Source organism: Gallinula chloropus (assembly GCF_964237585.1).
Source record: "Gallinula chloropus genome assembly, chromosome: 1".
Taxonomy (NCBI): Eukaryota; Metazoa; Chordata; class Aves; order Gruiformes; family Rallidae; genus Gallinula; species Gallinula chloropus.
The window spans coordinates 82,760,583-82,787,906 of NC_140085.1; the positions used below are offsets into that span (position 1 = coordinate 82,760,583).

Genomic DNA, 27,324 nt, shown 5'->3' on the forward strand with positions numbered 1-27,324 from the left:
GAAGTCCAGTGGAGAGTGGAGGCTGACAGTGGAGTATTGTGACCTGAATGAAGTCATGCTGCCTGTGAGTGCTGCAGTGTCAGACATGCCAGAACTCTAGTATGAACTGAAGTCAAAAGCAGCCAAGTGGTGCACTACAATTGTCACTGCAAATGCTTTCTTCTCAGATCCTTTGGTGGCAGAGTGCAGGACGGAGTTTGCTTTCACTTGGAAGGGAATCCAGTTCACCTTGAATGGACTGCCCCAGGGGTGGAAAAACAGCCCCATCATCTGCCATGCACTGATAAAGACTGCATTAGAACAGGGTGAAGTCCCAGAGTACCTGCAGTATATTGATGACAACACTGTATGGGGCAACACAGCAGAGGAAGTTATTTAGAAAGGGAAGAAAATAATCCAAATTCTGCTAAAAGCTGGTTTTGCTATCAAATGAGATAAGGTCAAGGAACCTGCTCAAGGAATCCAGTTTTTAGGAATTAAATGGCAGGACAGGCATTGTCAGATCCCAATGGATGTTTTACATAAAACAGCAGCTATGTCTCCATCAACCAACAAAAAGGAGACACAAGCTTTCCTAGGCATTGTCGGTTTTTGGTGAAAGCATATCCCAAACTACAGTCTCACTGTGAGCCCTCTCTACCGTGTAACCCAGAAGAATAATTTCCAATGGAGCCCTGAGCAGCCACAAGCCTTTGAACAGATCAAACAGGAGACATTCCATGCAGTAGCCCTTAGGCCCATCTGGACATGGCCAGATGTAAAAAATGTGCTTTACACTGCAGCTGGGGAGAATGGCCCTACCTGGAGTCTCTGGCAGAAAGCACCAGGGGAGACTCAAGGCCGACCGCTGGGGTTTTGGAGTCGGAGCTACAGAGGATCTGAGGCCCAGTACACTCCAACAGAAAAGGAAATACTGGCAGCGTGTGAAGGGGTTCGAGCTGCTTCAGATGAGCCCAGCTCCTCCTGGCACCCTGACTGCCAGTGCTGGGCTGGATGTTCAAAGGGAAGGCCCTGTTCCACACACCATGCCATCGATGCTACGTGGAGCAAGTGGGTTGCACTTATGCAGCGGGCTCGAATAAGAAATCACAATTGCCCAGGAATCCTGGAAGTAATCACAGACTGGCCAGAAGGCAAAGATTTTGGAATATCACCAGAGGAGGAAGTGATGCATGCTGAAGAGGCCCCACTATATAATGAACTACCAGAAAATTAGAAAAAATATGCGCTGTTCACCAATGGGTCCTGTTGCATTGTTGGAAAACATCAGAGGTGGAAGGCTTTCTATGGAGTCCTACATGACAAGTTGCAGAAGCTGCAGCAGGAGAAGGCAAATTCAGGCAGCTTGCAGAGGTAAAAGCCATCCAGCTGGCTTTAAACATTGCCAGACGAGAAAAGTGGCCAAAACTGTACCTCTATAGTGACTCATGGATGGTGGCCAATGCCCTGTGGGGGTGGCTGCAGTAATGGAAACAAAGCAACTGGTAGTGCAGAGGCAAAACGATTTGGGCTGCTCCATTGTGTCAAGCTATTGCTGCCCAGTTAGAGAACCTAACTGTAAAAGTACACCATGTAGATGCCCACATACCCAAGAGCCAAGCCACTGAAGAACATCAAAACAACCAGCAGGTCGAGCAGGCTTCTAAGATTGAAGTGGCTCAAGTAGACCTCAATTGGCAACGTAAAGGCAAAGTATTTATAGCTTGCTTGGTCCATGACACCTCAGGCCATCAAGGAAGAAATACCACATATAGATGGGCTGGTGATCAAGGGGTGGATTTGACCATGGACACTATCTCACATCCATGAATGTGAAACATGTGCCTTGATCAAGCAAGCCAAGTGGTTAAAACCTCTGTGGTATGGAGGACGATGGATGAAATACAAGTATGGAGAGGCTTGGTAAATTGACTACATCACTCTCCCACAGACACCCCAAGGCAAGTGGTATGTGCTCACGATGGTAGAAGCAACCACTGGCTGGCTAGAAACATATCCTGTGCCCCACGCCACCGGCCGGAACACCATCCTGGTGCTTGAGAAGCAAGTCCTCTGGTGACATCGCACTCCAGAAAGAATTAAGTTGGACAATGGAACTCATTTCCAGAATAATCTCATAGACACCTGGGCCAAAGAACACAGCATCAAATGGGTATATACCCTACCATGCACCAGCCTCCAGGAAAATTGAGAGGTACAGTGGACTATTAAAAATTAGGCTAAAAGCAATTGGTGGCAGAACTCTCAAAAAACTGATATGCATTTAGCCAAAGCCATATGACTCATTATGACTCCAGGGGCTCTACCAATGGAGCTGGTCCTGCCCAATCAAAAGTCCCATGTACTGTAGAAGCGGATAAAGTCTCTGTAGTACACATGAAACACCTGTTGGGGAGGACAGTCTGGGTTGTTCCTGCTTCAGGCAAAGGCAAACCCTTTCGCAGGATTGCTTTTGCTCAGGGACCTGGGTGTACTTGGTGGGTGATGCAAAAGAATGGGGAAGTCCAGCTGCTAAATTGTTGCTGTATAACTAATCAGTCCATGGTAGATGGTATAAATAATGAATGAACGATACGTTATGAACCTCCCAAATCAACTGAAAATGCATAATCTGGGCATTATGTAGATGGTGTGGAAAAAGGGGTGGATAATGTCCTGGTTCTCGCTAGGCCAGAGTTAACCTCCCCAAGCAGCTAGTACAGGTGAGCTGAGTTAGCCAGGGCTGTTTTCCACACTACGTGACACCACTCCCCCATAAAAGAGGCTGGTTGGGAAGGGGTGCTCCTGGGTGCCTCCAGGGCAGGCTGAGCGTGGCTGAGGTGACAGGTCAGTCCTCACATTGTGCAGTATTCTCTGTTATCGTCGGATGTGAGTGAAATTTGCTGTGGGCTGTTATTGTTCCCCTTTCACAGTGACTTTGTCAATAAACTGTCCTTATCCCAACCCATGGAGGCTCTGTCTGCTTCTCCTCCAGGAGTGAGTGAGTGGCATGTGGTGCTCAGACACTGCTTGGGGCTGAACCACCACAATAGCAAAGACATTAAGGGATGAGCTGAACATTCACACGTATGTACAGTTCTGCATTATGCTGACTCTGGAAATATGACCGGAAATCTAATGGTGGCTAACTGGAATGGTTATGATACTAAGATTTGCAGGACATTTCCCCAGTATTCTTTGCTCAGCAGTTCAGAGTCATATCCTTACATCTTCCTTCATGATCCTTAAAAGGGGAAAGACAATTATTTGTGTCCTTCCCTGTCACACTCTTGTCCATAAGCCAGAGACAATCTCTTAAACTGCTGTCTGTAACTAGACTTGACTCCTCAACTTTTAGCAGCTAAAACACAGCGGAGGGCAGGAGGTGCAAACAAGACACCAGCAGGAGAGGAGTGATGAGTCCCTAACGGATTGGGTTTTTCCTCCTTTATCTAGTACCCAAAGTTTTGTAGTGTCTGTGCAGACATGAAAGATGCAGGCCATTTTAGTCCAATGAAACAGGTTGGTTTCATGCTAAGTGAGCTGAAAAAAGTTCTGTGAATACCTAAAGTTGTTGTTTTGCGTGGCAAGGTTCTGCTGGAGAAGCGGGGTTTACAGAAAAGGCAGCTAGAAGCTTTCCCTAGGCTAGACAGTGTAAATACCAGCTGGCTCAAGACTTCACTGCTGCTGAAAAGTGAGCCAATCAACAACGGTCACAGCACCTCTGGGAATCATATTTAAGGAAGCTTAAAAAAAAAAAAAAAAGCAAGTGGCCACTTTTTGCCACCACAGAAGGGAGTAAGAAGATGTAAGAAACTGCAGACAAGACGACCAGTGAAGAAGCAGGGGCAGGAGGCACTCCAGAGAGAGAGAGAGAGATTCCCCTGCAGCCCATGGAGAAGACCATGGTGGAGCAGGCTGTCCCCCTGCAGCCCACGGAAGATGATGGGGAGCAGAGACCCCACCTGCAGCTTTGTGTGGTGGGCTTCTGGTGGAGGAGGGGGGCTGCAGGGGTGGCTTCTGCAAGCAGCAGCTCGCAACTCTCTGCGGGCCCAACAGAGTAAACACCAGTTGGCTCAAGGCCGGACCCACCACTGACCAAGGCCAAGACAATCAGCGCTTTGTGAATCATATTTTAGAGAAAAAAAAAAACTAAGTAGCCACTTTTTGCCACCAGAGAAGGGAGTGAGAGGATGTAAGAAACTCTGTAGACACCAGAAGAGGGAGAGGAAACCATACTTAAAAATAGACAGCTTCCTTAATTGTGAGCTCCTGAGGTGTGATGGTTGGGGAGGGAAGAGTTTGATTATGTGTATATAAGTCTGCGCCATTTTCTCACTTTTCCTGGTACAGTTTAAACCCAAAGCAGTTGCCATATTCTTTCATGCCATTCCTCGGCCTATCATTATTTTCTAATTGCTCCTCTCTCTAGCAGATAGAACGGCTTACTTTTTAGCGTCATTGAGCTTGGTTCTAACCCTTACTTCTACAGTAATTAAGACTTGTGTAGTATTATTTCATTTGCTTTCTTTTTGGGACATTTTCTAATTCTGCCTTTTGTTCTTTTGCTTTTTTGATAGAGGCTGCAAGTCTGAAAGCATTTTGCTGCCTGCAGTACACAGAGTAAGTGCTGTGGATTTTTGTTACTTGATACCTACTGCATGGCTCCTTTTGTCTGCAAGCAACTAGGATCAGTGACTTCATAACAGCTAGTACGGAGAACTCCAAGTGTCAGGATGAAATTAGGAGGTGCCTGCACTTCATTCCCCTTCCTCAGCCTTTCTCTTGCTGGTAATAGTGCAGAAAGACTGTGGTAAACTCATCATCTCAAAATGATCAAGGGGATGGCCCTTACATTTATTGTTTGACCTTAGACAAAATAAAAATCCTCTGTCTTTCTGGTTATGTGATATTTTTGACCAATTGAAGATTCACAGGAAGAAAAACCTGCAAGGAACAAGTTAAGAAAAGGAAAGGAGCAGAGTGTGGTGGAAGTACAGGAGGTGAATGTGGAGCATTATCACGGGATTTGGACATCCTAATTCTGCCTTGGTGACTCAAGTTAGGACTTTTACATCGATCCAAGTAGTGCTCCAATGAGATATAAGATGAGGAATTGTTAATACTGGAAGGAAATTGAGAACAGTCAGAAGAAAGATAAAAGAGAAATGTACAACCTTATAGAATTGAAATTCAGGCACATCTGGAGGTTGGTCCTCAAAGACAAATCAGCAGGCCTCTCCACTGATGGGCTCCATATGAAACACAATGATCTGTGAGGTAACTAGAACCTCTGGGAACACACAACACTAGCACATTTGAGAATGGGAAACTTGCCACATCATCTTTAGCTCTCCACAAAACAACAGTGCTGACATCTAAGAATAGACTGCTCAACATGCAACAGCAATAAGGTCATCTGGCCCAGAAGCAGAAACTTTTGATGACCAAACACCATTTGCAGAATATTCTGAGGCTTTGTGAGTCCTGGATGGTATGTGCCCCTGTAGCAGGTTTTACCAGTTGACAGCACTAGCTACTATCTCATCTTCTCCTTCCAGCTATTTGTTGTTTTGTTTAATTAACCCAGCCTTCTGAAGGAGAGACTATGCAGTAGTCACTCTTTTGTTTAACTTCCTTCATAAAAACAGCTGCTGTCAGATAGCATTGAGGTTGGAATGATTACAAGATGTTCTAAATTAATCACTCTCCTGAAAATCATTTGTCTTAAGTTCTTGTATCAATATTGCCTTTACCATCTCTCCTTGGGAAGGCTTGCAGTGTGTCTCAAGATGCTCAGTCTGTTAAAGGAGGAGGCAAAATGAAGGCAACCAATCAAGTAAGTATACTAAAAGCTGTGCAAACATTACAACAGACTGACTGTTGCACTTGTGTGCCCTGGTAAACGCTTTCTGAGGAAACACAAGGCGAATTAAAGTGTCTTACTTTTTGCTTTTTTAGCATTTATAAAGGCTGTCTTCATATGACATTGTATTTTTAATTTCATACCTCCTTTCCTCTCACAGTTTTTATTCTACCTTATCTCCTTTTTCTTTTGTGCCAGATCCTTACTGAAAGGAACATGGGGATTACGGTCTTGATGGTGTGTGTCAGGTAAGAAGTAGGGAATGAGGGATAAAGGTAGGGTAACTTTTATTTCATTTGGAAAGGTTATGATGATGATGATGTTTTTTTTGGTACCTAAATACTGCAATGTAGAAGGAAAGCAGCACTGTCTGTGTTGGCTTCATGTGACATTTCTATTTGCGATTCTCCAACGTCCTTGACTAAATTCAACAAAAAAGAAGGAAATAGGGGAACAAAGACTTCATGCTTTCAGTATGTGGAAAATATAAACCTGTTTGGACTAAAAAAGTCAATTCAATAAAAATGTTTCTTAATGCAGCTTTGTCTCACTCATGATAAAAGCAGCATGGGCATGAACTTTGTGATATGCAGCAGTACACAGAACAGCTGCCGTGGCACTGGGACCCATGCCATGTCCATTACTACAGCCAATTGTTCTCTTATAGACAACAGCCACTGTTGACTACAGTGCTACCCTTCTTCTTGTTTGCTTATTCAAGATATTTTTTTTTTGTTTAGCAATACAGCCTGTATTTCTACCGAGGCTGAAATGGCCTTCCCTATTAGCTGCTCAATCCAGCTACTAAAAGTTTAATTAAATCTGCATCTGTTGCCTGTGGGCCCATTAAAACTCTAAGGGCCTCTGCTCTTTCCTCACTTATGCCTGCTCATGACTGTGCGCTTCCACTGGATTGGTTTCATTGCCTTCAATGGTTACCCTCCATTTGTGCCAAGGTAAACAAAACAGGAATTACATGCTAAGTATCCAGAAGACATTAGGAACAGACAAAATATGTGAGTAATTTTCTTGTTTAGATCTATAGTTCATTCTGTAAAAAATCTGGTTTGGAGACGGTTTTGAATATTGTTTGGGAGAAATTTATCTTTTCTTGAAAACCTCTTCTTATATAATTAATAATTAAAATAGCATCAAACCCCCATTGAGAAAATTGATTTGAGCTCTTTATAGGCAAATTCCCAAACAGCCAATGAAGGCATACCCAGAAATCCTGTGCTGTGGAAATTCCACAAGTCTTTCTACCCAGGAGATTTTCAGCTATCTATAGGATTGTTACTCTTTCTCTACCATCATAATTATGGTTTCATGAGCCATGTGAGGCATCACAAGTTCTCAGGGGTGCACATAATGTGTGCAACACGCAGCTACACAAATGGATGCAAGCATTCTTACTCATGTGCCAGCACTGTGGTGTTAAGACAGCATTCCTGTCTTGCAAAGCAGTCCAGAAATATCCTCAGTGGATGGACTTGCTATTATTAACCAGAATACCTATTAGCAAATTAGGTGATTTCTGGCTTGGTGTTAGTGGAAATCACAAGGCTGGAAGGACAAAGAACAGCCTGAACTATTCAGTGAAAATGAGTTCCCTGAGCAACAGAACTTTACAAAGGACAAGGGAAAGGAAGGGGTCAGCAGCAAGTAATCAACCCACACTTACACTCATCATTGTGATGGGCAGGATAAAATTGAGATGTCACTTTTCCAGATTCATATCAAGTTCTCTTTTATCTAAGTTCATAAACATGAAGCTAAAGAGCCTTTCCTTTCCTGCTGCATTTGGGGAACATTTTTTTCTGAATAATTTGTATGAGTATCAGTGCTTGGGGAAGTGAAAGATTAATAGCAACTGCCTGGTGCCAAGCAGAGTACAGGCAGGATTCCTTTCTGTAGCTCTGTAGCTTATCCTCACCTGCAGCACCTCCACTAGCTTAGTTCTGTGCACCCATACAGCCACCAGTGCACCCAAATCCTGCTACCCTAGACCTGTTCATCCACATAGCTCTACTGCTGATGCAGAAAGCTGTCTGTTATCACTTGTTGTAGTGCTGATTGCTCATGCAGCTCTGCTGATGTCTCATAATCTTGTCTTACTCTTTCCCATGCTATTCAAGCCTTGCCCCTTCACCTGTCTCAGCACGTGCAGCATTTGTGCAATGCTCAGTCTTTGCCCAAGTCCTGCAGTGTCATGTCCTCTGGTTCTCCATGTCTCTTCCTCAAAATGTAGGCCTCTTGCATTCATCTCAGTTCTGCCAGCAACTCCTACCTCACAAATGCCATTCTGGACTTGCACACCAGCTCTGCTGAGCCAACTTGGGTTTATCACTTGGGGAAATACCCACATAAAGGGTAGTCAAAGGTCACTAAACTCACTCTACTTTATCTTAAGTTGGTATGATAGCTGCTCTATGGCCTTCTTCCCTTTAGAACTCTCCCTGCCGAGCAGAAGGTAGTGGTAGTAGACAAAATTCATGGTTTCAGCTTAAACAGGAGCATCCCCTGTTACAGTGTAAGTATCAATAAATACATCTCCAAAGGTTCTGTCACAACAAAGCTGTGACTTCTGATGATCTAACAGCACCTGTCACACTGTCTGCTCTAACAGCTCAGAAATGGAGTGGCAAGAAAGGTTGATACACCTTTTGGTTTCACGGACTGTGGGTCTGACGGTTGATGATGAAGAAGGCTACATGTGATTTTAGTAGCATATGCAAGTATGCCTCTTTGCTTCAAAGTATAGCAGAACTGGGTAACAGGCACACAGTCAGCATTTTGCTCGCCTGCTGAGCACTCCCACCTTTGTTTTTTGCACACTGGCAGAAGTTTCCTAAGCTCAACTTCCTCCTGGCTTGAAACCTCTGCTTAGATTTTTTTTTTTCTTTTTTTTTTCTTACTTAAAGCTTCTTCTAAGCTATCTCTGGATATTTCTTAGTCCCAGTTTCAGAATGTGGTCACTTTTTGAAGCACAAAACACAGGTCAAAAAAGCCAATTTTTTTCCCTGTGGTCGCCATCACACCACTAAACAAAACAATTAAATCTAAGTTGCTTTTAAAAAATAATTGGGAAAATCTTCCCTTCTGTCTTTCCTTGTTGATAATTTCGTTAATTCAGTGAGTTCCAGAAACCCATATAAGTCACGAGGAACAAAAGCTGGATGTAGGTGACATAAAGAACATTTCGCTTAGACTGTTTACCTAGTCAGTTGTGAGTGAATATATATGTGTCATTCACAAGCCATTTCACCTTACCCATTCACTGTTCAGTATGTATAAACATGCTATGCTCCTCAACCTCCTAACTGTGGGGATCCAGCAACGGAAACCTCCATCAAAGTCTTGTTCTCAGCAATGCTGTACGTATGCTGTCATTGTCGTGCAGCTGCAACCTGCACCACTCTCAGCAGAGTTGCTGCTTGGAGGGTTTGGGGGGAAACAGAAGGTCTAAATGCCAGTGAGAAAGTGGAACAAAGTGAGCAAAGTAAGGATGAACAGGACAGGAGGTGATGTCTGAAAAGAGTCAGTGAAGTTTGGAGAGGGGCTCCAACGCTCTTTTCCTGAAGGCAAGTTTCATTCTGCTGATATCCTTGCACTATCAGGAGCCACACAGGTCCTAACTTTTCTTCATGACCTTAATAAAAGGAGTAGCAATAGAGAAATGCCATTAAATTGGTCATATTTTAGCTATTTTTTGTGACTTATCTCCGACTGTTGCCATGCTGGATCCCAAGGGAACAGTTACTAATTGTGCCTCTGGTTAGTGTTCACTTCAGGGAATTCACAACAGCAGCAAATAAAACCAGAATGGAGAAATAAAAAATAGAGCTGGAAGATAAAGGAGAGTGAGGTCAGGATCCTCTGAGGTACTGAATCCTTTCAAATTGAGGAAATCAGTATACTCGTACAGTACAAGCTGACAGGAAAAAGTAACCAACATAATAGCTCCTTGCTGGTAGAGAAAGGAATTCCAGAAACATCCAAGGCACATCCTGAAGACATTCTTGTGTGGAGGGATTCGGTGCAGAGCTGGTTATTAGAGAAGGGACACAGCTGCACAGACCTGCTCGAGATGGCATAAGTAGGGTAAAGGTTGGTTCAAAGTCAGTGTGCCCTTGGGGCCAGCTGAAGGCAGTTACTGTTGTCTTAGAAGGATGTGTTTACCATAACAATGTGCAACAGAATGTAAGCAAAGGCAGGACTGCAACTTATCAGCTGGACCAATGATGAGCTCGGCTTTGCAATATGCAATGAGCTAATTAACTAGCATACTTAAGCCACACTTGTGTGAATAAAGTTGGAGACGGTCCGACGAACCATATGGTGTCCGCGTCGTCCTTCTCCGACATTCTTGCCATTGTTTCAGATCTCCCTTGCTATCTCTGTCATTACTAAATGCAGCCTAGGTCTATACTGAATGCACTTCTTGAATGAAGGATATATATTCAAGTTGTATAAGAATTCCCAGTGCATGACCCCGTTTCATACTTGCACAAGAATGTACCAAGAAGCATCCTTCAGGTTTATAAAACACTAGGGCCTGCCCTAACCCTGAATGAAAAACCAGGCAGGATGGAGGATCCCTATCAAAGCGATGTCCCCAGCTAACAGCTAATCAGTATGAGCTAATGAAACATTGTTACCATCAAGCCCTGTACCACAAACAAGAGGAATGGGGGAATGCAAATGCTCTTGTTGCTGGAAATTAACACCTCATCCCAAAATCCATTAAACCGCACATCTCGGCCATGCAAGAGTTCTCCCTGGGTGAGGCAGGAAAAATCTGACAGAGCAAGGCTTTGAGACTGTCTGCACGACTTGGTGATTGCATGTACTGCTGTGACTGTGTCGGGGGAGGAAGGGCCGGAGGCAGCAGACCTACAGTATGGCTCTGTATTTAACAGAATGGGGGAAGGGAAATGTAGCTGTGGGAAGAAGAAACTGCGTCTTGCTAGGCAGTGGTTTCTGAAGAAAGTACTCTGTCAACTTATTCACATGCACAGATGTGATAATTACTTTCCACTTCCCCAGCTCACAAGCAGTGCCTACCTCTGTGGGAGGCTTCTCCTTTTGCTTCCACAACAGGAATATTTTTGGTGTCTTCCATGTGCTTGCTGAGCTTTCTCCCACCAAACCACACTGAAACAGCAGAGACTACAGACTCTTAACCCACCTTCCCTCACTACTCCCTCCTCATCATTCTGTGCAGCTTGTAAGTGGTTCATTGCTGCAAGAAACAAAACACGCTCCAGCACGTATGTGTGGTTTCTTGCACTTTTTTACTCCAACACATTTTCTTGCTGGACCAGCTGCTGTTGTAAACCTTGCTGCACTTGCATGCAATACACATCCACAGCCCAGCCAACCTAAAACCACGTGTCTCAATTCCTCTTCAAATTCAATATTCAATTTTACCTCCAGCCTCCACTTCTCTCTCTTTCCAGTGTACACAACTGATACCAATCACATATGACCATTAAGTATTTTTGGCCAAGTTATAGATCTTTAATTGGCCAAGACTTCCTGATAACCAACCTGCTTAGGGACTGAATCAGATTTCACAATTTAAAGCAATGTTATTTATGCCACAGAAGTGACCTCCTAACACTTAACACTTCTTCTTCTGTTTGTCTCCTCCTTTCAAGGCACTGTACACTACTTGACAGATCAGAGCCGGGGGACACAGGTTTTACTCTCAGCTGGGTGAACTCAAGCAAATCATTTTCCATGTCTTCATCCCCTTCTGTAAAATAAGAACTACCTTTGTAAGCACTGAAGGGTCTACTGATAGAGAGTAATGAAGAAGAAACAGTATTTATAAAATAGAACATCATCTACATGAGCTATGAGAGTTGACCATAGCAGCCTGCAACGAAGCCTTGTAAAAAACGGCAGCAGGAAAATGGCTCTGATCCCTTATGCTTTATAAGTCTTGTTATCATTTGTGTTTGAGATAGTGGGATGTACATTGTTCAGTGAGGATTTGCTAGCATCTCAAACAAAGGAAAATAATTTCACAAGAGGAAGACAATGAAGAATTGGACCTGTTGTCAATTGAGCAAAACAGTGAGAGGGACACAATGACAAATTTACAATAGCACGTGAACAGGGATATATCTTTGCTCTGCCTGTGTGTATATCCTGAGAAGAGACACAGGTGGTCATGGTACCCAACATCTAATCTGAAAAAGAGGTGCGAGTGTTAGGCAGAGACATCCTGAAAATGATTCTATTTGCCTCTAAGAGACTCCCCAACGAGCTTAAACTGCACTGCTTTATGAGATCTGTTAAACCTCCCATTCCACAGTGATGGGAACTAGTCACATACACTCTAGGCATACAGCAGTGGGCTCCTTCCTCAAACCCAGGAGTTGCCTACCAGAGAGCTGGTTTCAACCATTCTGTATCTGTTAAGGATAATGTTCAGAGTGTGCTGTTTACTATTAATTTCTCCTGAGTAAGAGGCTTCATAAAAATAGAACATAAAACCCTGTCATTCCTTCCCTCCCTGCAGCCACACCAAAGCATGGTTACAATTGCACACATAAATGCACTCAGTATTCAAAAACTTCATAGCCACGACAGGATAAGATTATAGAGCTTCTATAATCTGCAATCTGTAGTTTTCAACTGGGGCCTTTCTCCTTCCCCTTCTAACTCCTCCCCACTGTCTGTCCACTCTTCCACCAACTTGTATCATCCTGCAGAACAATCTCTGCAGAACCCAGAAATACGTCCTATCTTATGACTGCTGCAGCGGCTTTGGAGAGCACGCAGATCCTCACACTGCTGGAAGGTAGTCCTGAGGCAACACTCCAGGCATGTTTTCAGGCTTAGGATTTGAAAATCAGTTAATACAGACCACAGATGCCCCTCGTCCTCTTCTTCCTCTCTTCCCCAGTCACCAGTATTTCCCATCTTCTGCCTATCTGTAAATTAACTTGCTGAAAGCAAACAGAGTTTGTTGGAAGTCTGATCTCTCCTTAAAAACAACTAGATTCTTTCTTCCACCTTTGGAAGGCTAAATGCCAATAAGTGTTTGAGACTGAAACTGCTTGCCAACGCTCTTCATCCTTCAAGAATACAATCTGGTATTCCCTAGCTGCTTGGCTGTGTAAGGGCCACAGTAAACAAGGCGATGAAGGTGGTATAATAGTTCCAGTCTTCATGACTAGTGAAGTCAATATTTATGTATTTAGCTTGAAAAAGATTAGAAACTCACTCTTTTCTTGGCAGAAACAAGCGGACATTGCTGCAGCTAACATGGAGATCAGTAGTTTCCCCAATGGGTAAGAATTCTTGGGGGAAACATTACAGCAGTTGGCTGTGCCATCCCAAGTGATTGCCATGGCAAGTATGCACAGAATCTAATATGCTAATAGCTAAGTCAAACTAACCAGCTCCAGTGGTGGGACAGAAATCAGTTCAAGAAGATCCGTAACCTCAGCAGTTATATATGTCTGTAATCTTGTATCTCTTCAAATTTGAAGCCATTTAGTTAAGTGAGTTCAGCCACTCAGATTTACAGTTAAGTGGTAACAAAAATATGGCTCTTAGACTTACCTGAGTTGTAAAATAGCGCAAATTACTGATCAGAGCCATACAGTCTCTCTACATCAGGAGTCTGACTGGATCTAGATTCACTGGCACAAATATAGAAGAAAACTGCTTGAAGTGAGGTCTTTTGTATGTGAACCACGGAAAGCTCAGAAAAAAGGGAGGAGATTCCTCAGATACTTTGCTTCTTCAGGTGAAAGTTAGTTGTCCAGTGTGCATGGATATCAGCCTTCAGGACAAATCCAGGTAGTTACTATGGTGAAGGAGGCCATGTGAGTACCTAGGCATACACAGGCAATTTACTGGTGTCCTATTGGGAATGGGTTTGCAAATTAAAAACCAGAAAATGAAAACCAAGGACATTTGTGAGGATTCTGAACTGACTACAGAGCTGAAACTTTTCCTGGAACAGCCCAACAGAGGCAGAAATAGTATTCTTCAAGGAAGGGAAAAAGGAAGGAAAGACAGGTTCTGAGCTTGGTTCCATAACTGAAGTAGAAGGAAAGGTAATAATTTCTACAAATCTGGAGAGATACCCTCTCTTTTGGAAAATGCTATCATGTATAAAGTCTGTTAAGAACCACACTGTCCTGAGAGGCAGATCCAAGGATGTTCCACGTAGGCAGTGCCCATGAAGATGTTGGACACTGAGGCTGTAGGAGGTGCTGTCAGAGCAACTCTCCCACTGGAGCAGGGAAGTGTGAACCATTTTGAAGGACTGCCTGGAAATCAACATCACAGAGAGAAACAGACAGCAAGGTCCTGACTTTTAAATGAAAGGTCAAAATTTGAACAAATATCCAAAGTACAGCAAGACCTGAAGAAGATCCCAAGCCTTGTTAAAATCCATAATATTTTCAGTGTCAATTTTCAAATACTTCTGAGAATGAGAGAGATCTTTTAGTGAGTTTCAGCAAATATAAAGTAACATCACTAGTAGTAACTGTCTCAGCAACAAACCATGACCATGCAAATGTTGGCAGGTGGATTAAGATGATCCAATTTTGTATGTAAAGCCAGGAGAAGCCACAAATTCCATTTGTCAATAGTAAGCTTCTATCTCATCTAGGTGGCCCCTAAATTCTTATAGTTATTTCCAATTCTGTGTAACTTCAGTATTCCAAGACTCTGTGAAGAGGCTATTACCGCAGAACAACAGCTCCAAGAAGGGGTTCCTGATTTGGAGTGGACTGTTCAGCCATTTTGATGTACTGGTGAGCTAAATAAAAACAAATTGTATACAACTTGGTCTTTATTACCTGGGTTCCTAAGCAAAATATGCTTTCTGTGGCCATAAAATCTCCTTCTCTTTCCTTCTATGCATGTGCATCTATGTTGGCTTCTGCTTTGTAAATGCAGATGCCACTGTGAGTGTTGTGGTTTTGCGTGGCAGGGTTCTGATGGAGGAGGGGGGTTGCAGGGGTGGCTTCCCCAAAAGGCAGATAGAAGCTTTCCCTAGGCCAGACAGAGTAAACACCAGCTGGCTCAAGACAGGACCCACTGCTGACCAAGGCTGAGCCATTCAGCGATGGTCACAGCACCTCTGGGAATCTTATTTACACAACTGGACAGTTTTTGCTGCCAGAGAAAAGAATGCGAAGATGTAAGAAACTGTGGGGACACCAAGGTCAGTGAGGAAGCAGGGGGAGGAGGCACTCCAGAGAGAGAGATATTCCCCTGCAGCCCATGGAGAAGACCATGGTGAAGCAGGCTGTCCCCCTGCAGCCCATGGAAGATTATGGGGAGCAGAGACCCCACCTGCAGCCCGTGCAGAGGCCCCACGCTGGAGTGTGTGGAGACATACGGAAGACATTGTGACCCATGTTGGAACAAGCTCTTGGCAGGACATGAAGTCCATGGAGAGAGAGGCCTATGCCAGAGATGGTTCACCAGGGGCACTTGTGACTCCATGGGGGATCAGGCTGGAGCAGTCTGGGCCTCAGAGACTGCACCCCATAGCAGTGACCCATGCTGGGGCAGTTGGTGAAGAGCTGAAGCCCTGTGGGAAAGGACTGATGTTGGAGAAGTTTGAGGAGGACTGTCTCCCATGGGTGGAACCCCACTCTGGAGCAGGGGAATATTGTGAGGAATGACACCCCATCTACTCCTCCCTCCCTACCCCTCCCAAAGAGGGAAAACAACTCTTGAGGAACTGACCAAAACCCCTGTTCCCTGTGCCCCCACCGCCCCCGTGTCACAATGCAGGGAAGGAAGGGAAAGAAAACATGAATAAAGTTAAGTTTGTGAAGAAGGGAGGAGTGGAGGGAGGTGTTTTAAGATCTGGTCGCACTTCTCATTACCCTACTCTGATGCCACTGGGTGTGCAGTGCAGTGTAATCAATTAGATGCTTTTTTCCTCCTTTTTGTTGTATGTTGAATCTGTTTTGCCCGTGACACTAATAGCAGAATGATCTCTCCCTGTCCTTATCTCGATTCCTGAGCCTCCCAATACATATTTTCTCCCCTGTCCAGCTGAAAAGGGGAGCAATACAGCAGCTTTGGTGGGCCTCTGGCCTCCAGCCAGGGTCAAACCACCATAGTGAGCTTCAACCAAGTCTGAGTGAGTAACAGTGATCTCAGAGATACTACCTTCTTCCAAGTTCCATGAAAATAGCTGGCAGGGTGTAACAGAGAGAACTTGTGAGGTTCTCTACTGAGGAAAAGATTGCCCAGTGAACTGAAGCCATTACTCCACAAAGAAATCTCCATTTTGGAGAGAGATGTTATAAAAGCCTCAACACCAGAAGATTAGATCAGAACTCAAATCTTGTTAGGCAACAGAAAATTTAACCGTGACACAAATCTTCTGGAAGCCAAGCTTCATTAGTTCTGCAGCTCACAGACCTCCTTGTTTTCAGTTAGAAGAGGGTGGGAAGGATAAGGTTTGCCATTTTTAATTTCTTATGCAAAATCACTTCAATTTCACCAAAATATCCCTCTTAGATATGACTAATTGTGGAAAATATCGATCCCCTTCTATCCTCCTCAGAAAGTGCATCTTCAGAGCACATGAAAATAACAGCTGATCAATGAGCATAATCTTAGCAAAAGCAATAAATATAATACCTGTATGAGAAGCAGACTGAGGGTTCATGCACAGGGTAGAGAAAAGAAAAAACACCATCAAACAGAGCAAACATATCTTAGTAACCCTGCAGCAACAAAGCTCCTACCACCTTATATTAAAATACCTTAAGAAAACATTACAAACCTATTCAATGAAGAATCAGAATGTCGCTTAATGATTTTCTCATTGTTTGCTGTTGTTTCTGTGATGTTGATATCCATTGCTATTGTCAACACTCATTTGTGTTGGTGGATAAAGGAGGAGCATGTGACATCATCTACCTAGACTTGTGCAAAACATTTGACACTGTCCCACACATCACCCTTTTCTCTAAATTGCAGAGACATGGATTCAATGACCAGGTCATTCAGTGGACAAGGAATTGGCTGGATAGTCACACTCAAAGAGCTGTGGTCCAAGCAGAGACCAGTGACAAGCAGCCTTCCTCAGGGGCGGGTATTGGGACCAGCACTGTTTAACATCTTTGTTGGCAACGGACAGTGGGATCAAGTGCACCCTCAGCAAGTTTCCCAGTGACACCAAGCTGCATAGTGACATGCTGGAGGGAAGGCATGACATCCAGAGGGACCTTGACAGGCTTGAGAGGTGGGCCTGTGCAAACTGTATGAAGTTCAACGAAGTCAAGAGCAACATCACTGCATGTGGGTCAGGGCAATCCCAAGCACAACTACAGGCTGGGCAATGAATGGATTGAGAGCAGCCCTGGGGAAAAGGACTTGAGAGTGTTGGTTGATGAAAAGCTCTACATGAGATGGCAATATGAGCTTGCAGCTCAAAAAGCCAATCATATCCTGGGCTGCATCAAAAGAAGTGTGCCCATCAGGTCAGGAGAGGTGATTTTGCCCCTCTACTCTGCTCTAGTGATACCTCACCTGGAGTACTGGGCTCCCCAGTACAAGACACCTGTGGAAGCATGTCCAGAGGAGGGCCACAAAGATGATCAGAGGGCTTGGAGCAACTCTCCTAGGAAGAGACAAGCTGAATGTTGGGATTGTTTGGCCTAGAGAAGAGAAGGCTTGGGGAAGATCTTATTGCGGCCTTCTTGTACCTCAAGGGGGCCTACAAGAAAGCTGGAGAGTGGTTGTTTACAAGGCCATGGAGTGATAGGACAAGCGACAATGACTTTAAGCTGAAGGAGGGTAGATTTAGATTAGATACTAGGAATAAATTCTGTGTTATTAGGGTGGTGAGGGGCTGAAACAGGTCTCCTATAGAAGCTGTGGCTGCCCCCTCCCTGGCAGTGTCCAAGGCCAGGTTGGATGGGGCTTTGGGAAACCTGGTCTAGCAGAGGGTGTCCCTGCCCGTGGCAGGGGGGTTAGAACTACATGGTCTTTGAGGTCATTTCCAACCCAAACCATTCTATGTTTCTGTGATTCAAATTAGTGAATGTATGTGATTTGTGTGTGAGGACAGATACACAAAATCTGGAACAGATCCTCAGGTGATGTAAATTATAGTTTGTATTGACGTCAGGACAGACACAGTCCAGCAGATGATATGCTTTTCTATATGTAAAAAGCACAGAAATTATGTGCTATTTTGACTTCAAACTTAGACACTTATTGTAGACAAATGCTCATGCAAATATATTCTCTCTTCTAAGTGCAAATACACATATTGCCTTGCAGTACTCAGGAGTAATGACAGGAGCTTTATGACACTTCCTATGCTGGAATTTATAAAAAGAATCATTCCCGATCTATCTGCTCACTCTTACCTGTAACAATAGATCTCCAACTGCTTTGCTACAGACCTTAAAATACCCAGTGATAAAAAGGACTGTCCAGCAACACAAGTCTGTTAAAAATACATTTAAGAGCAATTTAACTTTGATCCTAAGACTGTTAGTCCAGTGCTGTAAGAGATCTTAAACAGAAGCATTGGGGTGAACCAATCCTACAGTCAAGACTTATTTTTTCACCTAGGGCTTAGACAAATGAAATTAAAAATTCCAGAATAGATGACTACAAGAATATTACTAGTTTGGTTCAAGATACACCTATTTCGGAGTAAAATGCATACATAATTTTTAAGAAATGCATGAAAAATAAAGGGAAAATGGTCAAATTTCAGGCTTTGTCTTCATAAATGACTTTTTTCCTTATTTGCTCTTATATGGTTCCATGGAATGTGGACCAAGTAACAATCAAAGTCTAGAGGTAACTTTAAAGCAAATGAAATACTTTCCATCTGTTAAACAGAGGAATGTTTCCGGCTTTCAATAATGTTTTCCTAAGGGAGAAACAACAAAAGGTTTCATAACTGAAAATGGAAAAAGATAAATAAACCACTGCTGAACTGGGAAAGAAAGGAGAAAACAAGCAACCTAACAAGACATTGATAGGGAAAAATAACAGGAAAGCAGAAGATGAATAAACCTGATGTACAGAAAGATTAGCGTAGAGAGACAGTAGCCCTTTTTTACCCTTTCTACTTGTATTTCAAGGCAGAAGGGAAAAAATAAAACTGGGAAATTTCTAAAATCTAATACATCTGTTTGTGTAGAGGTATTTCTGCTTGTGGAAGTGTATTTCATCATATGACCTGAACGCTTTTTTTTTTTTTTGAATGAGCAGATAGAAGCCATAGCTAACAGAAGACCAGACTTGTAGCTGACAGTCTGGTCTGGCACCATCTAACTAAGGATTAGAAGACCATCACAAGGCTAGATTTCTCTGGCTTACTCTTGACTAAAAGCACAAATCATTTCAAGTATGATGTAGGTGGGAGTGGGTATAGTCTATGCCTCATAAGTAATCACTTGCTGCATGCATACATTGTATGAACCATGCTTAAATTGTTTATTCCTTGGTGTGCATCATTTCATGTGAGATAGGGAAGTATCAGCTGCTTGTTGCAATCTCAGACAACAGCTGTCCTTCCACACTGTATGTGCTGCAAAGAATGGGATGGCCAGTCCAAGAGTTGCCTGGCACTGAGTGCCCAGCAGGAATTCTCAAGGGTGTTGTTAATACCTATTAACTTGGGACATTCTGCCATTTATACCTCTTCCAAAAAGCCATGTGTGAATTCTTTCAAATGCTAACAGTGTTGCCCTGTGAACCCATTGCTCCTTAAGTCATCTCATAAAGGCTTACCTTGGATCTGCCTAGAAAGTGACATCAAATGGGCCAATATAAAGCATATGGAAGAACAGTACTTTTACACTAGAGAAGAGCAGACTGGCTGCAACACAACATATAGCCAAGTGACATAAAAATATCACCATCCTATCAAAAAAAGAAAAAATGCATTTGCATCCCTCCTCATTTAAGCATTAAAAATTCAACTATTTTGCTGTTGCTTGCAGCCCCTGGCTTCTCTTGTTAAAAGACTAGTATGAATTTTTGTTATGGCAGGCACTGCTTTCACTGGGCTCAGGACACAGATACACAGGATCTGTCCAAAGCACTGCTAGACAGTATTTCACACAGACTCCTTCCTTGTTATTACTTCCTGAGGCTCCCATCCCACCAGTGAGATTTCCCACAAGAGTATTTTCAGACTTCACAGCGTGTTGCTCTGGACAGGACTTTATACAGCATCATATTGAGGTGCTATCCCTGTGGGTGGAATTCCTCATGCTGTCTTTACTGAGCAATTTTATACCTAGATCTTCATCCTGAGACCTTTTTCTTCTCTCACTTCATCTGCTACTTCTTAAATATTGCTGTGAATCATTCATTCCATATTCCTCTAAAGGCCCTGATGTAGATACAATGCAGGTGTGTTTGTGCCATAAAGTATGTCTTAGGCTGATTACAATGTGCATGGAACCAGCATGGATGTATCTCTGAGCTGCAGACACAGAGTCTACTTTCTTTTTTCCTCTCATTATGCTCTTTATTTCAAAGTCATCTAAGCAGGGTTTTTAGCATCTGCGTAGCTATGCCAGTGCAGACCTCTGTCATTTGAAACCAGCTTACAGCACTCTACTCCAACTTTTTATGCTGAAATGGTACATTGCTAGCAGGAATTTCAGAACTCAGGGCAGCACCAATGCAACTATTTCTGGTGTGTGAAAGCTCAAGGGAGCTAAGCCCTGCAATAGGCTGTGGGAAATCTGAATTTGAAAGAATGAAAGCAAAGGGCAAATGTAGCATTCCTTGTGTGCCCTAAGAGGAAGGAATAGGTATCTGGGGTACACAAGCCATTCAGAGATGTTCTGGTGTTTTTTTTCTTTTCTTTTTTTCTTTTTTCTATTTTTTTTTGGTGCTGGTGCAATGCGCAAATATAGCAAAATATGTTAATAGTAAGCAATAATATTTACAGTTATTGTTAGTATTGTTAGTATCCATTGAAATCAGTGGGAATTTGTCTTAATGCCTTTACCCTGGAGATAATCCATAGAATAGAACATTAATGCATAGTTAAAAAGAAAAATTATGGAAAACAGCACCTCTGCATATGCAATATCTTCATTTTAAAGTTACATAATTGAGCTTCTGAAATTAAACAAAAATATAGCAAACAGCCTCAGACCACAGCAGCAACTAAGTGATTCTAACATTGTCTTTGAAAACTTGCCTCTTTACTATGATAAAAATTACTATCTGAAACCAATACAAAATAAAACAGTTTTCAGCCCAATGCAAATCCAAATGAGCTTTAGGACCTCTGGGAAAATGTGATTTTAGAAAATTTCTTTCAAGAGTTCTCAGAGTTGGTTTTGCATGAGCAGATATCTTGTAGAGCAAACACAGGCTAATAATTTAAAGGCCGTATTTAGATTCTTTATGTCATGCTAGAGAAATACTGTTTCCATGCCTTGTTTTCACTGTTGGTGACACAGTTAAAAGAATATTTTAATGAAGAATGTTTGTAAATTGCAGCCATGTCTTTTGATGGAAGGAACTATAACAGATTATTAGCTATTATTGTAACTGTATTTATCAAAGTGAGTTTTCCAGCTAATGTATAGGCTCAAAATCTGAAGTCCGACCACAGGCAGAGATCCTACTGAGAGTTTCACTGATAAAAACCAGCAGGATTTGGGCCATTTAGATTTAATCTGCTAAATTCAACCCCGTGGCATCTCCCTGATACTCAATGAAGGATGCTCAGGAGTGGCAAAGAAGGTAGCATTCTGATAAAGAAGGTAAGGAAAATTTCTACTCATGGGATTTGACGATACTTTGGGATGCTCCCTGAAGACAAGAGGCTGCCTAGTCAGGGTGATCTAAGCTATGCTAATTTAGCAACCTGTATTTTTGAAGCAAAACATTCCATTACGAATGACCTTATTTTTTTTGTTTTTAAAGCTGTGAGGCGCTTATGCAATAGACTCCTAAGGTAGAAAGAGACAGATGCCACGGAATAATAATCAGCCTAATTCTTCCTGAGAATCTCTGCAAAAATCATTCTCCTTGCCTCTCTTTTCATAGGTAAGCTCAGATCTTACCTTTTTCACACAGTGACGTGCAGCAACAATTAATGGGCCTCTGCATAATTCAGAAATTCTTCCATTTCTAGAGATGGGCTTGGGTTTGCTCCCTTTTAAAATGTAGGTTTTTGTTGTGTGGGTTTTTTTTTTCAGAAAGGGCTTTAATAAAAGAAAAATTACCAGTTTTTAAAAAAGTGAACAATGAAAATAAGACTGAACTTTTCTTCAAAATGCTTCAGTTGATTCATATTCCAAAACCCTTATGGAAGACTGCCCCAGTTGACATGAAAAGCCACACATGTCCAAAAGCTCAGGTCTTCACTTCCACCCAGGGCTTGAAGTGAGCTGAGCTGCAAGAAAACCTCAATCCTGACTCAAAATGAGCAAAATCCCTGGGCTGTGTCTGAGGTGAGAAGGGCCACCACAAGTACACTTAAACATGCTGTCAGAAACTCCTGTTTTGCAAGAGGCAGAGGAAATTCCATTACTGGGCAGTGACAGCTGGGCACTGCCTGGATGTTGCTTTAACCCTTGCTTTCAGCCACTGCATCCTGACATTCCAACATATAATTTCTTTTCTGATAAGCGTGGCCATTTTCTGTAGTGAACAGTCAGTTCCTGTGTTCTTGACTAAGAGAAAAAAAAAAAAAGGTAACATTGAATTTCAGGATTTAAAACAAAGGGAAAAACATGTTCAGGTTTGGGGAGCAAGGAAAAGAGTGCAGATAGCTAATCTGTATAGGTATTTTGCTGTCGCACAAAAGCAAAAACGCAGCGCTCAGGTTGGCCAGCTGGATCATAAGGGCTATTGGGCATGCTTTCAATAGGTGGTGAAAGATTCCCCCCTCCATCCAAGTCGCCTTTAAGTTAGATTTTGCAGTCTCTTTGATTTCCTTCTAACAGTCAGAGATGAGGGAGGATGAAACCCAGCATATACAATCAACAGGAAAAAAAAACCTGCAAGAGCGAAAAATGTAGACTGTTTTGTATCTCTCATATTTCCTTTTCTATACAAAGATTTTGGTTTGCCTAAGCTATAGAAGGAAACAGAAGCAGTCTATTTTAATCTCCCTGAGTGAAGAGCACTGCAGAGATTGCTCTGTTATCCCCAGCAGCAGCCCCAACTTTCTACAAAAAGGCTACATCCTTCCATCCATCCCTCTGAAATACAAAGATTATTGTATGATACACCGATGATCAGCTGTGTCCTTAATGTACTTCTCTTTGTGTGTTTTGGTATGAAGAAAAAAAAAAATCTACAATTCTTCCCCCAATGAATCTCCACTCCAAATAAAATAAAAATAAATTTTAAAAAAGCTCAGATAAAGAGGTATTTATACTTATGCATAGAAATTGATTCTTCAGTCTGTGTAATGACGTATGTTAGAAACTCTTTTCAGAAGAAAGGAAAGCCCCTGCCGATGTATGTAACAGAGCCTTCACTGCAGGGATTCACTATTGCAAAAACAATGAGGTTGATTACGTATTTTTGTATGGGTTTCTTACTGTTTTGACTCCGGTGACTTAAACTATGCTATTCTGGCTTTGCACCAATTGGCATGAGTTCAGCATTTGGCCCTACGTCTTTTTAAAACTCCATCTATTCCATGATGAATAAGGGCCAGATCCTGCAAATACTTGCTACCTGTATTAATACTCTGAGTAGCCCACTCACTTCCTTTAAGTTGTGATTGCAAAACCGAGTCTCATGGTGCAGTACTTAGGAAGTGTGAATCTGCCTTTTGAGATTTAAGCATGCCTTGACAGTACATATTCCTTTAACAGTATTTCTGTCAGTAGTCATTTGTCCACTGATTTTCATAGAATCGCGTCATAGAAGCATAGCTTTTATGAAGTGGTGTAACTCTTTATAAAAAACACCACCTGATAATCCAGCTCCATGTTGTAGCTGTGCTTGTGTCTTCAAAGCAAATGTGAGACAAAAGGGAACCTTTTTTTTTAAAGAGTCAAAAGAGACAAGGAAGATGTTTTGGGCTATACAGTGTGCCGTGTGGTTCATTTGTTTTGACATTGCTATAACCAAAACCAGTAAAAGTTGTTCTAGGAAAGAAACTTCTGTTTATTTTTACTACTAGCTTCTTTCTTACATAAAAGAAGCCACATCAGAAACTATGCTCCTTCTCTTCCTAACTTCAGTAACTCTGGCTTTCAACCAGAAAACATTCCCCTGCTTTCAAAGTGCCTAAGCAAATGAAATTATAATAGAGTGCAGCTGTAACTACCAACTGGTGAACCGATGGCATATATATCACCCACAAAAATGTAACTCTTCAATAGTAACCTCTTCCACCACCTATACTGCTGGAATGCTCATCCTTGTTTACTATATATGCATGCACATAGACCATTATCAGTATTCAGTCCTAGTAGTCATGCTTTCTTCCCTGAAGAGGAAAGACCAGCAAAAAATACTTTGTCCTTTTGAAGAGCTGGATCAGTGTCAGGTGCCACTTAGAATAAACCAAACACCCCCCTCCAAAAAAAAAAAAACCAAACCCAAACCAAAAAAAAGAAGACGACCCCCACACAAGTGCATTAAGCATCCTAAATGTCAAACATATGTACAGCATCTGTATCCATATTGAACATAATGCATACCCTAGACCTTTTACATCCATGAGAGCTGTAAAATCCTAGCTCATTCCAAGGATGATGGGGGTTTTTGAACAGATACCAGTGACTTACAGCAAACAGAAGCTGCCTCAATGCTTCTGTCCTTTGTAAAGCTTCTCCCTACCTGGGCTAAACCGCACTCATCTTTGATCAGAGACTTTATGACAGGCGATGAGGGCACGATGCTGTGTGTGAGCACCGCAGGTGTGCAGCCCGAGTGGGTTCAAACGGGCCACGGACACTTGTACATAAAAATGAAAGCAGTGAACTAGAAGACAAATGCCTCTTGGAAACAGCATCCTGGCTCCTCTTTGCACTCTGCCTGCTCTCCCCGAAAATGCATCGAAGGAGGGATTCCCCACCCACCCACACACTGCCTCTCTCCGTGCAAGGCTGCAGGGGGTATAACCCAGTTCCCTCTTGGATCTGGGCCCGGAAAGCGCCCGCTACGCTCCTGTTCCCCCACCGCCACCCCTGCCCGTCCCTCTTCCCACTTCTCACTTACTCCGGTCTCCGGCTCAGGACGCCTTTGCCGATGGCCTGGGGGCTCTTGTGTTGGAGCAGAGCGGCGCAGCAGACCTTCTCCCGGCCGTCCTTCTCCGCGGGGTGCTGGTGGCCGGGAGCCCGGCCGCCGCCGCCGGGGCCCGCCGGTGCCTGCTTGCCTGCCGGCGGCGGCGCCGGCTGCTGCTGCTGCTGCTGCTGCGCCGGGAGCTGTTGGTGGTGCTGGAGCGGGTCGGGGTGGCCCGGCGGCGGCGGGGGCTGCTCGGGCTGGGGGCCCTGGGGCGGCGCGGGGGCCGCCGGCGGCTCGGCGAGGGCCGGCTGCTGCCCGCGGAGGTTGCGGTTCTCGGTGCTCAGCTCGTCCAGCCGCCGCTCCAGCTCGTCGATGCGCTGGCGCTGGGTGTGGATGAGGCTCTGCTGGTTCTGCACGATGGCGGTGAGCTCCTTCAGGTAGAGGACGGCGCGCACCGGGTTCTCCAGCAGGCTCTCCATGCCCCAGCTGCCGGCCCGGGCCCCCCTGCCCGGCCGCCGGCGCTCCGGCGAGAGCGGCGCGGGCTGCGGGGAGGCGCCTCACCGCCCCACGCGCACACACACACACACGCGCGCGCGCGCGCCGGCGCGCACCCGCACGACCAGCGGCCGTTCACTCACACGCCGCGCGCGCGCGCGGGAGGGGATAGGAAGCGAGGCGGCTCGCGCGCCCGCCCCTGCCCCCGCGCGCCACGCACGTCGAGGACGGGGGAAGGGGAGCGGGGCGGGATCCGCCGCAGAGAACCCCGCCCCGCGGCCGGGGCGCGCAGGCGCGGGAGGGGGCCGGGGTCAGCCCGGACGGGGTCTTCTGCAGGCGCTGGGGCCGAGCGGGTCTCTCTGAGGGAGATCTTGCCCGGCCGGCGGTGTCCCTGGTCCGGCGGTGTCCCGCCGCCGGTGCGCCCCCACCCCGTCCTCAGCGAGGCAGCGGGCGCCGCTCCGGCCACGTCCGGGTGGTGCCGCCTCGCTCGGTTGCGGAGCGGCCGGTGCCGAGAGGATCCCGCCGCGGCGGCGGGCAGCGCCCGCGGGGTCCGGCCGTGCTCCTTGCGGAGCCCTTCGCAGGCTCTGCGGCACCCGCGCTTCGCTCCTCCCTGCACGGCGCTCCTGGGTGTTGCTGTTTCCAGGATGACGGGGTGGTTTTATTTCAGAATTTCTCGAGTAGCGGTGGCGGGTTTTGGCCGCCCTGCCGCCGACGGTCCAGTGTTCCACTCTGCCTTGTTAGCCGGCCGAAGGCAGGGCTAAATCCGAACCCGAGGGAAGGAGTTTCCAAGGAAAATGGGCATTAGAGGAGTCTGCTGCTGCCCCGCAAGTCTGTCGCTCCTTTGAGTCTTTGGTGCCCTGTAGGTTCTTAGGAAGGAAACCAGGGCTTGCTGTGGAGGGGCGCCTGGGGGCTGCGGGTGTAGTACTGGAGAAGTGACAGGCAGGGCCTTTCCTATCAGACTCCCTGCAAGGTTTTTTAATTTCTCAAGAAATACGTTCCCTTGCCCTTCCTCATCCACAGCCTTAGGACTTTGCACAATTACCAGCTTGGGTCTGAAACACTATCTGTATGCTTTCTATTACCTTCATCAGTAAGTAACCCGGCTAAGGGTAATAAACTTACTTCAGGGAACTCCTGCGTAGATCTATGAACAATTCTGGTGATTCCAGTAAAGGGTAAAACGGGGCATCCTTTTGAGTTGCTGTAGGCACTGAAGATCTAGGAGGTGTAATGAGCAGTCAGGCTGGGTTTTAGGCAAGCATGTCAGTAGATTCAACCAAGCGTAAGTAAGGTGCAAGGCCACAGAACAAAAAGCAACTGTTCCTAAGAAGGTGATTTTGAGTGTAGAACTGCTCTTGTTTTGCCTTTTCAGACCAGCAAAACCTGCACCACAGCAAGGGCTTCCTGAAGAGAGGAATCGAGCAATGTAAAGGAGGATCTCTGTTTCAGCTGAGCTGAGGCAGTCTTTTTCTGTTCACAGGCAGCCCGGGGAATGTAAACTGATGCAAACAGGATCACCCAGGATTAAAAACTATTCACAGCCTCCTCCTAAAAACAGAAATGCTATTCACAGTCCTCTTGTGAGCACTTAGAGATGGGGATCTGCATCATTGCTGTATGTGCCCTGTGTGTAGGGGAAGACTCCAGAGTGAACTCTTAAGGAATAAGAGCATTCAAGTGCCACACACTTACCATGTTATTGTAAAGTTTTAGGGGAGGCCTTCCTTCATCTCACTGCCTAGTGTGTCATTAATGCCTTGTGACGGGGTTGAGCAAGCAGGAACTGGCATTATTTA

The 27,324-nt window shown here is 44.5% G+C and overlaps 1 protein-coding gene across 1 annotated transcript in view; it reads right to left on the reverse strand.

Annotated features, from left to right (window-relative positions):
- Positions 1 to 25,512, reverse strand: part of IQSEC3 (IQ motif and Sec7 domain ArfGEF 3) — a gene marked incomplete at both ends in the record, with an annotated part of 105,891 nt that extends 80,379 nt beyond the window's left edge. Inside the window, one exon of the mRNA XM_084260105.1 lies at positions 25,028 to 25,512. Within this exon, the coding sequence (XP_084116231.1) occupies positions 25,028 to 25,512 (485 nt within the window). The remainder of the gene's footprint in view (positions 1 to 25,027) is intronic.
- Between the last annotated feature and the right edge of the window lie 1,812 nt (positions 25,513 to 27,324).